The sequence below is a fragment of the Centroberyx gerrardi genome, chromosome 8 (genome assembly GCF_048128805.1).
Source record: "Centroberyx gerrardi isolate f3 chromosome 8, fCenGer3.hap1.cur.20231027, whole genome shotgun sequence".
NCBI classification, from domain to species: Eukaryota; Metazoa; Chordata; class Actinopteri; order Beryciformes; family Berycidae; genus Centroberyx; species Centroberyx gerrardi.
This window is the reverse complement of record NC_136004.1, coordinates 12,795,560-12,806,833: the sequence shown is the minus strand read 5'-3', so window position 1 is coordinate 12,806,833 and position 11,274 is coordinate 12,795,560. Positions and strand designations below refer to the sequence as shown.

The 11,274-nt window shown below is 42.0% G+C and overlaps 2 protein-coding genes across 2 annotated transcripts; both read right to left on the bottom strand.

The window, feature by feature from the left end:
• Positions 1-2,302: 2,302 nt before the first annotated feature.
• Positions 2,303-4,523, bottom strand: LOC139931139 (uncharacterized). The gene is made up of 2 exons (XM_071924559.2): positions 4,023-4,523; positions 2,303-3,640 (listed from the first exon to the last, which is right to left on the bottom strand). Exons 1-2 carry the CDS (start codon positions 4,410-4,412, stop codon positions 3,467-3,469), a joined length of 564 nt encoding a protein of 187 aa, XP_071780660.1. The 5' UTR covers positions 4,413-4,523; the 3' UTR covers positions 2,303-3,466.
• A 722-nt stretch (positions 4,524-5,245) lies between these two features.
• On the bottom strand, positions 5,246-11,215 carry carnmt1 (carnosine N-methyltransferase 1). Its single transcript, XM_071924245.2, has 8 exons — positions 11,079-11,215; positions 10,155-10,350; positions 8,937-9,103; positions 8,584-8,724; positions 8,066-8,244; positions 7,765-7,878; positions 6,611-6,714; positions 5,246-6,265 (listed from the first exon to the last, which is right to left on the bottom strand). Exons 1-8 carry the CDS (start codon positions 11,213-11,215, stop codon positions 6,071-6,073), a joined length of 1,233 nt encoding a protein of 410 aa, XP_071780346.1. The 3' UTR covers positions 5,246-6,070.
• Between the last annotated feature and the right edge of the window lie 59 nt (positions 11,216-11,274).

The following is an 11,274-nucleotide window of genomic DNA, read 5'->3' as shown; positions in this document are numbered from 1 at the left end:
TTAAAAACACTGACCGGATGTGAGGCGTAACAGACAACCTCTCCTTCAACCTCACAGCAGTCTTTACTTCATGCTTCCCCTGGTCTGTCAGGGTCCTGCTCCTGTGCTGCATTTCCCTGGCCAGACATTAACAATGGCCCTAGTGAGTACAGCATTGTTTGTAGGAAACATACACAGATATCCGTTTCCTGTGATTAGTACACATGGTTCAGCGTCGGTGTGCTCCCTCCCTGGCTCAGACTGTGTCAACACCAAACAGGGTTGTACAGTATGTAGCTACTGTAGTGCATGGTGTTTTGCAATAAATATATCTCTTTATAGACAATAAAATTTACTACTGTATTATGACCCACAGTGGCAGTTTTAGTTTTATCAGCAGTGATGTAGTGGTAAATCAGACAGTGGGTAAATTATGACCTTATGATCATCATAAGGCAACAACAACCAACAATATAACCAAAAATTTCAGAAAGGCATTTATGTTTTGTTTTTGCTTAAAAGACCTCACATAACGTACATGTGTGATACTACTTACTATATATACTAGGAATTTATTTTGTAAAGATTTGTGGCAGGCTAAAAAGGTGGGTATAAACTCTACCATGAATAAAATGGTGGGCTAACAGTGTAGGTGAGGTTGCCCTCCACTACACCCCTTATTATCAAAACTGATTACTTTAGCCAGAATATTGCATTGTACGTAACATCAAGTAGACAGTGTGTGTGTGTGTGTGTGTGTGTGTGTGTGTGTGTGTGTGTGTGTGTGAGAAGAGAGAGAGAGAGAGAGAGAGAGAGAGAGAGAGAGAGAGAGAGAGAGAGAGATTTCCATCCCGATTCCTGGGCATTAGAGGCTGCAACCAAATTTTGAATTTGCAAGATTTTCACAGAAATAAACAATGTCCTCCTCGGTAGTTCCCTCTCCTGTCCAACTCGCGTTGCTACAGCACTAACACTGTTGTTAGTGACGACGTAATATATTCATGTCACACTGAGATTCACATATTGCTCCCCTTTTCGCTAGACATTTAAGTTACTTACGAAGTATAGTTACAACTATAGATAATTACTCTACAATAATTTTAATAAGTATACTATCCAAATGTCACAACAGAACTTATCATGCAGCTACAATAACGTTAGGTCAAGCGCATAACGTTACCGCAGAACATCCTATAGTAATAACATAGAGGTTTAAAATACTATGAAGTAACGTACGATAAATTCACTATAAACTCACTATTTAGCACCACAGACACACTTACTCCCTATAGGAAGGGTATAGGAATATTATGGTGATTTTTTTGTTAATGTACAGACACGACGAACTTAAAATAATTAAATGCTGAGTAAACTGCTTGTATTTTACAGCCGTGCTTGTATGTTGCTGTGATTGACCATTGACATCACGACCAATCTTTGCTAGCCTTGGGAAGCTAATAATGATATTAGCCAAAATGTAACGTTAACGTGCCGTGAAGTTTTCAAACCGTGGTAATTAAACCTACTTACCAAATTATTTGCATGGTTCTCGTTTAAAAAAAAGACAACAAAAGCGATTATAGCCTCTTGAATTAATAGACAAAATTATGAAACTTACCATTGCTGGAGGGATACTTCAGCTAGGTACATGTAACGTTAACACATGTATTAACCTACAGCCATCCTAAATCAAATCCCACACCCTCATTATTCGTTCCTTGTCAAGGACAGGCCTTTTATCAGCCCCTGGTCCAAAGGGCAGGCAGATTCTTTTCAAGAGGCCTTGAGGAGTTCATGACCCCCTCCTTCAAACACACTCAGGATTGTTTCCCTTCCCTGTGTTGTCAACAAGTGGTGGAGGATGAATAGGGATTATTATGCCGCTCTATCCTGGTCGTGGACTAGGAACAGGGAGGTGTGGGAATGTTTGGATGTGGAGGTGGGCAGGAGGGATGATGGGCCAGCAGCTCTGCCTGTGTGGGACCATGCTAACTATAACCACCAATAACTTTTCATCCATTTTTTATGTAGTGTGTTCAGCATTCATGTTATGTGTGATTAATTACTAGTCTCCCAGCATACTATGAATGTAGCTGGGAGAGGTGTTCACAAAAAATCGTAGAAAAGTAGACCCTGAATCTAGACATGGATTTGATTTTTTTTTTTTTTTTAGATGCCCTCTCCTAACACACACACACTCAGCCCATTCCACAAAAGGTGCTAGAGGCTAGAGCAGATACTGTATATTTAGCAGATATAGTGGGACCTAGGGTAGTGTAGGTTGGTGTTGAGCCTTCAGCCTTTTCTCAACAGCTGGCCCACATCAAGTGCACATGCTCCCACCAGGACAGTGGAGGAAGCCAGCAGCCCTTTCTTGTCTCAACATTAATCAATTCCTCGTTTTTCAGTACCATACAAAGCTACCAAGACTCATGAGCGCACACACAAACATGTTCATTAATCACATAAAATCATGCAAGAATACATTTTATTTGCCGAAAGAAAATCTGTACAACCTGTGACACACAGCTCTCTATGACTGGCAATCAGGTGTAGTAGTAACATGTAACAAATGGCAGGAATGCAAAATGCTCTGTGCTAATACAACATCAAAAAACAGTACAGCTTTTCATGAGATGCATTTGAAAAATGAATGTCTCTTTTTTTCCAGATAAACTGAAACTCCACAACATATCCACATAACTACAACAGAGTTACACCAAGTAATATTACTGGCTGAGGCTGAAAGATAATACAGAGGAGCTTGCCTTGTTCTACCTAATTCCTTTAACAATACTGTCAGCACATGTAAAGCATGTACTCATAACATATCAGAATATGATGCTAATGGGTAGGAATTGTTGTGCTTGAATATGATCAAAGATTTTCTCTGATGTGCATTTTTTGTATTGATTTCTTCTGATTTGTAAGGCAGGGTTTCTGCAAAGAACAAAAACCGGAAGTCATCGGGCACATCGTCACATCATGTAGGAGGCTGGCTGGAATCCTTTTCACAGAAATACAAAAACTGTAGCCTCTTTAGATAGGGATATTCTAATTATAAGGAACCTGATATAAAAAAAAAAAATCATCTTCAATTTGGTAATGGATGGTGAGAATGCACATCCCTAAACTGATGTATACACTTAAATTCACCAAAGTCCTGGTTACCAGTGTAAGAACCTTATTGTTAAGATACAGGTCAAGGTTGCCTTCACTGAAGTCAACAATTAGATCTTACTTACTACTTATGTATAGGTGTTTAGCAGGGGCTCACTTAAATCATATATCAATCTGATATGGCTGCTAACGCAGTCCATGACTTCAGGTCATTGCCTCTCACCTGGATGCAATTTATAGGCATCCTAAAATGTTGCCCATGCGTTTCTGATGTTTTTATGTGCCGAAATACATCACATTTTCATCACAACTCTTGTCTGCTGGGCATCACGGCAGAGAATATCTGACTCCCCTGCCCCCATCATCTTCATGTTTCCATGGCGTCAGAAATTGAGTCTTTGCCCTTTGACTTTTCTCTTGGTTCTGATTGGTTGTTGGCATCCTCTAGAAGGGAGAGGTCAAGCTCTGGCAAGGGGACCCTCCAGTACTGGAAAGAGTTGTAAGTGCAGTCGCCGTCGTTGTTGTTGCTGTCATCATCGGCCTAAAAGTAGAAAGAGAGAAAGAAATAAGCCTTGTGGGAAACCTCAAGAGAAACGTCCAAAGCACCTCGAACAGTTAACATTTGTGGGAATCAAACCAGACCTGGGCAGGATTACAGTTAGAGCCATATTTCACCCACGGAGCTACACATGACCAAGTATATAGCCAAATCCACTTGCTATTCTCAATACTGAGATTTTGGCAGGTAGGATCAATGCTGCCTTGATGTACCAGATACCTCAGATGCAATACAGCATGTAATGGGTGACATCTTATGGACGCTCACTGCTATTGCATCAGCTTCAGACGATACTGGTCACCACTACACACGTTGTATAGACTATGCAAAATTACCGTGTAACTTTATATTAGCGTTCACTTACTCCATCGCCAGCTTTTGGAATAGCAGTCTGTGCAGCCACGCCATCTTCTCGAGGTCGTTTCTTGGAGTTTGGGAGTGTGGTGGAGGTGCGACGATCCTGGAAACTTCCAGAAGTCTGCACCGACGAACCAGTCTCTGCATGCTTCCTAGGATCGCAATGTGTCGTTTTGCGATGAAGAGCTGCGTGTTGTTGTTGCTGTTCCTCTCGGTCTTCGAAGTAATGCGGTCTCTTTCTGCAGCGGCTGCCCAACAAAGCCAGTAGCGATGGCGGATTCACACCCCCGGTTGCAGCCATGCTTTCGAGCTGCATGTCAACACTGCAAAGTGAACGGTAACACCTTTTGGAGGGGGCGTCGTGAAACAACGTGTCCTCGGCACGTCTCTTTGTCATGAATACAAGCTATGTCACTACGCGATACACCAGGAACATAGGATTAGCTTTTTTACATCAACAGTCGCTACTTCCCACCGCCGTTGCTGCGCATACTAGTCGCAAAGCAAAACACCTACAGCAGAACTGCAAAGCGTTCCAGCTGACCAATCAGAGCAGAGCATCGCGGTCTGTCCCCGCCCACGTCCAACAGGAAGCCTCTGCTCTTCCTGTGGCGGTCTTTCAGAAATAATACAGGCTGCGTAGAATAAATTACTTGATGGTTTGATCTTGAAGACTTTACAAAGTGAGAAGTGGCTTCAGTTGTAAAGCAATGCATCTAACCGTAAGGTACTCCAATGACATGATACAGTCCAACATATTCAGAAAAAGTATGAATGATTGGATAAATATGTATTCCAACATCTCAATATCATGTTCCTCCATTCATATAAACGCAGTTAGGAATAAAAGTGAATATGTAAATATTTGTTTTTAAAACAAATCACCGTTCTAACATTCTTTCCCAGTATGCGTGAGTTTGCTCCTTGTATAGGCAATCTCGGCTCCAAAATGTACTTTTTTTTTTGTTTGCCAGATATATCAAAGTTGGGTTATGATTGTGCTTCCCATTCTCTCCCTTCATACAAATAATGTCATTTCCCAGGTCTGTGTGAACATACACATCACACTATAGCTATAAAAAATAGATGAGGAAAACATGCAGACCACAGCTTCTTCCTCGTCTCTTACCATGCATCATGAACTCAACTGATTTGTTATGAGTTGTAATGACATTTTACAAAATAGAGTCAATCTCTCGGGATTCAATTTTTTTTAAAATCATTGCCTTTATTGCGAAGCGTTAGTATAAACCACCTTAAGTAGATGAAACTCATGTGTCCAATCATACAATAACTTTAAAACAACTTATTCCTGACAGAATTTCCAGCTTTCTCAACATTTTGGGAATATTTTAGATCTTGTGTAGAGCCACAAAGTCTGAGATAAGCTCTGGTTACATTTTCAGTGCTGTCTGTTGATCACTGCAATTGAGTATTTTAGTGGCACGATATTTGAAAAAAATAAATACATTTCATATGTAAATGACTGATCTACAAAGACTCAAGTCCACAGTCACACACTCCCATTGCGCGCACACTCATTCTCAGGCAGTGAAAGTCAATGGAGATGAGAATCAACAAGACTGCAGGCCTTATGGAGCTAAAAGAGGTACTCTTCATGGCTTGTAGCTGACACACAAACCATTAAAAGATAGCAAGGAAGTGCAACTGACCCGACTCAAACCCAGGTGTCAGGGATATATTTAGGCTCACCAGGTTTCATGCACAGACAGGCCTTCTCCGCTGAGGCAGAAGGACCTTACACGTTGTACGTTTTTGGGCTGAAAGATGACACTGTAGTGTCGTTCATAAGACACATCATTTGAGCCATTAGCAGGTGTCTCGCCTGCCCCCCAAAAAAGAGGGTTTGCAGACTACGGCAAGTTTCTCCATGAGATGCATCATAAAAAAACATGAGCATGACCGAAAAAAACATTATGTCCATTGTCTTTTGGTTGTGTATCCATTTTCTTTTCTTTTTGTCAATCTGATCTTCTCTCAGCCAATTGTCGCTCTCCCTTAAGTTTACTTGTCTTCTTATGAAATGGCTTCCTGTCACGTCAGGCTGTCGGTACCCTCTCGCCGTGGCGACTTAGCGGCTGGCGGCGAGTTCTGTGGTTGGTCGTCTTGTTGACCGTTGCCGTACAGATGTGCGGGTTTCCGTGCCACGAAGAAGACACAGTCATAAACGTATCGTAACATAGAGCGGTCATTCTCTGTGTAGGTTGTCTGAACTGACTCCCTCTCCACCTGTGTGACACACATGAATGCTTTGTTTCAGACATCAATGGGAATAAAAGATTTCTGAAGTGAAATATGAACCACTCCTACGTGTTTGTAATGTTATTCAACTTGGATGCGTAAACTGGGTTTGCTTGTCATCAACATTTAGTGAGATGTGTTTTTACAGTTAGAGGCAAGAGAGTCCAATGCACAATACATAATTCAGATAAGTTTCAAATAAGTGTTAATAATATACAGGTTGAGCAAGGATGGAAGATGATGATTCCCTCAGTTTTATTGCATCAGGAGAGGAGGTACTTTTACTGCTCCAATGCTGAGTGACACAGCATTGTGTTATTAAGTCATATTTACCTCCATGTGGAAGCCATATTTAATGATAGCTGCTCTGATGTCTTCGTAGCTCAGTTCAACTGAGAGCTCATTGGCCATGTTCTCAAAGTGGTACAGCAGTGGGCCTGGTGAAACACAAGAGCATTTAAACCTTTGGACATACTGCTACTACATACTGTTCACTTCGAGACCTTAGGGAAGAAAGATCAATTTTGAAATCTCTATCTATGCTGAAGGACAAGTCAAAGGTTGGAGTCAAGCAATTGCACTTTAAAAGTCAATTGAATGGTAAAAGGTCCTTAAAATCCTTTAATACTGTTAAAAAAAAAAGCTAACTGTCACATCAAAACATTTCCAGCACAGCGACAATGGAGTTTTATCACTGAAAAATGTTCAGCTACCTAAAAAAGACAACAATAAACATCAGGTTTTGGTGTCAGTCCCTCAGAATAAAAGGGGCAATGGCTTCTTTCTAGACTCACCATTTTACACAGATGTTCAACAATCATACAGGGAGAAATCCATCATAGAAGAGGCAGAGATACCAATTTCTTCACAGACAGTAGCCTCAATAGGCCAGAACGCAATGCAGTCACAGCTTGCATCTTTGCGGATCTGTTGTCAGTAGCGTAGGAAACATAACGTTATATATAAGTTCTTTAATGGCTTTTTTGTAATTTGGATGACCAGGTTCACCACACTACTGCTCTGTCCCACTCTCACTTTTTCATGACTGGAAAAACTTACTACACTGTCACTATCGCTCTCTCCACCCACACATGCACAGCACAGAGAACTCCTTTCTCTGGGGACTGTCGACAGTCATTCTGGGAATCGTAGGAAATCATTAACTTTAGTAGACGAGGCAGGTTGAGGGAAAATGGGGACAGCAAAAAAGTAAATTACAACACTTCATCACTTCATCCTGGAATGAACATCCCAAACTGATGATATCTAACAGTGTTTGGGTATCGGAGGGTGAATGTTTATTGTTTCTATTTGCTGTGACAAAGAGCATATTTCTCTAGTAAGTATGGGTCTATAGTGATGGACAGTATTTGTCTTTTAACTTCACAATATGCAGTTTTTCTTATTTACTCAATGAGAGCATTTTGTTTGCCATTTTGCTCCTTAACAGTTATATAACTGTACCTCTTTTCCACTGACTAACTCACCTAGGTTGACCCACACCCCACCAGGCTTGAGAATCTTCCAGATGGTCTCCACATAGTCTATGACGTTGTGAGCTGTGTCAATAAAGAAGCAGGTAGCCACGCAGTCCCAGGAGTCTGAGAGAGACAGAAAATATACTATAACATGTACGCAATGCTTTAATAAATGAATATAAAAGGTTGCCTACAGTGTTTAATTCAGCATTTGTCCTCCAGTACCAAACCAATGTAATTTGACTGCCTACCAGTCACTGGTCAGGCACACTACAAAGGTGAAAGATTCACACAGCTTTTAAATACTGACCAGACTCAGTGTAGACCTCCAGGAAATCCCCTGCTACCATGGAGAAGTCCGCATTTGGCGGCAAGCTCTGAGGGTTGACATCGGGGAAGCTGATAGGCCGTGTCTGGTCAGATGATTTCTTGTTGTTGCTAAACTGGTGGATCCAGGGGTACAGGGTCAGAGAGTTCACCTTCTCACACCTGAACGGAGCAGTCCAAAGTTGAGGGCAAGTGGATGTGAGTGGTAGTGTGGAGAGTACGGGATGAGATTTGTGCCACCAGACAAATTGAATTGGAATTATGTGTTCTGAAATTTTATGTGATCAGTGAAATTGAATGTAGGCATTTGAATCTGAACTTTTAAAAATCTATTTGCTTGTTTGAAGTTCAGTTTTTCAATATTCTGTTTCAATCAATAGCTCTACCACAAGCAAGCAAATACATAGCCTGTAAGAATGTATGCAAAGGAACATGATAGTCCCTAAGTGTTGTGCAAGGTAGCTGGAGTTGTATGAGTATTAGTGTGAGTGTATAAGGTACCTATTAAGAACAAAGTTTGAAGAGAAGAGCATGAAGAAGCTCCATTCGTTGCCCTGGCAAATATAGCCCAGCCGAGCGATCTCCCATGATAGACGGCCAAGCCCAGCACCCGGAACCAGCACGCTCACCTTAGACACATCACTGACATAATAAAGTGCACATATCACATAGAAAACATGTAGTAAGTCACAGGATTAGAATTATTACAATGCTTTTATACTACCATAACACATGGCAAAGGTGTGTGACTATTTGTTTCTATCACTATGTATCTATGTGTCTGTCTTTCTGTTTGTCAAACTGTTCCATGTACGCCTGGGCAAGCTATATATGGAGCATGTGTGTTCTCTCACTATTGGTCACTGGGGAAGAGTCTCTGGATCTCTTGGATGAGGGGCCGGTAGCAGGAGTCCCTCTCAGCCCGGCCCGTCTCACTCCAGTCTCGAACAAACTGCTTTAGGGTGGACTTAAGCTTGTCCATGTCAAATGTAGAGGCTGGACGCACCTTCCGCGGATCCTCCTGGAGGATGAAGAGAGGGAGACACCACAACCTAAATTCCTCTTGAATATATCACAAACTATCAAACTGTACTTTTATTTTATTTAACCAGCCAAAGTTACACACATTCACACTAGGGAGCTGCCCGGTACAACCACAGCCTTCTATTGTTGGACACTGAGCAGCTCGACTGGAGCAGATGGGGGTTAGGTGCCTTGAGAGAGGGGAGAATGTTGTCATTCACTTTGTCCGCCTCCGTTTTCCCAGTCAGTCCAAAGATTAAAACTGACAGCCTTCCAGTCACAAGCCCATTTCTCTAATCTTTCAGCTACCCCTGCCAATACTTTGTTCGAAGAGTATGACATATGGCATATGGCACACTTTTATCCTAAGCACCATACAGTATCATGAAGGCTGATTTATGGTTCTGCGTCAAAGTGTCGCCGTATCTACGCTGTAGGTGTCTACAGTGGTGTGAGCATTTATAGTTCTGTGTTGGTGATTCTGCACATAGACCACGGAAACGACAGCTGGCTTTGTTAGCATGTTAGTAATAACAACAGAAGTAGTAGTGTTTACATTCTCTGAAACTCATGTTCTGGAATATTTCTCGCCACAAATTCTTTATAATTTGGGGATGAGGTGTCCTACAAATGAACATATTTGCAGCCCTCCTCAGCTCATCTCTCTTCTATCTGCTCCATGTTGTCTTCACTATCGGAAGACATCAACCGGATACAGGTAGGAGGAAATACGAAGCAACCCAAGCGGACCAATATCAGTTCTTGCAGTCTTGCGTCACCCGACATGCAATTAAAATTTTTAAGAGGTGCACGTGAGCTAGAGCGGCAGTCTCTCTGGGCTACACTGGCACTGCAAAGACCTACGGCGTAGCTACACCAACACTTTGATGCAGAAGTATAAATTAGCCTTGAGTGCTTACCGTGCTTTATATTATATATATATACACATTCTATATATGTGTTTGGTGAGAGTCAAGAGGCAGAGACAAACACATAGTGCCAATATCTGTGTTCCTCAGTGAGCACATTCCCCTAATAATCAGCCTTACCCTCTCGCCGTACTCCATGTTCTCAAACATGTCGATGCAGTTGTAGACAATGCCTTGCAGCACCTCCTGGTTGTGGTCCACACATTGACTGATGCGGGCCAGGTTGGGCAGGACACTTGGGAGCAAAATCTGGTGGTGCTGCGGTAGGCTCAGAAACTGACGCTCCGCACGATTCACCTGCTCCTGGACATGGATTCTGACAGGAAAAACCACAGGTTAGACCAGGGATCACAAACTTTTTCATGTCAAGGCCCCCCAACTAGATACACAACAGACTGTAAACCTGGGAAAAATGTTGTCCCAGGGATCCCCATTTTAGGATTTTTTAGCTGTTAGGCCTGATTTGGCCAACAGTTTATACTGAAGGTGGGGCGATAACAGGGGGGAGAGCTAAACGTCTGATCCCAAAGGTCCTTCCTGCATCATTCTCTTCCTGTCCCATCTTCAAACGAAATGGGGAAATTACATTATTCCTCATTTCGCTCCCTAGGAGGACCCCTGGGGGGCCCTGGACTCCACTTTGGGAACCACTGGGTTACAGCATTGGATTAGAAAGGTGATATATAAAAGCTTGTGAACTGTGAAAGAGGGAGAAAGGATGGACTATAGTCAAAAGAAGTAAGGAACAGTAGTGAAGCTAACGTTAGATAACTAGCAACTGAATGCCAAAGGAACCTGTTAAAATAGTAAAAAAAAAAAAAAAAAAAAAAACGCTCTGGCTAAATCTATCTAAACTATCTGGCTGTCTCACCGGGGAGTTTTCCCCCCAACAAACGTGAAACTTTTATAGCTAGTCTGTCTCTGATGATGCTACTGTTGTTAGCTTACACCAACGCTCAGAGGCACTAACGTTAACTAGTTGGCGCTGGCTACTAACGTTAGCTACTTTGTTTGATGCACTGTATTATTTTTTAAATACCCTACCTGTAATATCTAAACGCATCGATTACTTTCCAGAAATGCTGCCTTTCCAGCTTTGCCTCTTCCTCCGGGGTATATTTTATTCTTTCTTTGTGAAAATAAGGTCCATTTTGTGCTCCCTCCCCTGTTGTTTCGGCCATGTCTAAAAGCAACTCAGACCCATCCAATCGAAACACGATACATTTAGAAAGAGTTTTTC

Coding starts and splice junctions, on each gene's coding strand:
- LOC139931139 (XM_071924559.2), bottom strand. CDS start 4,412: ATGACAAAGAGACGTGCCGAGGACACGTTGTTTCACGACGCCCCCTCC. Junction 3,641..4,022: donor TTCCAAAAGCTGGCGATGGA/GTAAGTGAACGC, acceptor TTCTACTTTTAG/GCCGATGATGACAGCAACAA.
- carnmt1 (XM_071924245.2), bottom strand. CDS start 11,215: ATGGCCGAAACAACAGGGGAGGGAGCACAAAATGGACCTTATTTTCAC. Junction 8,725..8,936: donor CTCTTCCCCAGTGACCAATA/GTGAGAGAACAC, acceptor TTATTATGTCAG/TGATGTGTCTAAGGTGAGCG. Junction 6,266..6,610: donor AATATGGCTTCCACATGGAG/GTAAATATGACT, acceptor TGTGTCACACAG/GTGGAGAGGGAGTCAGTTCA.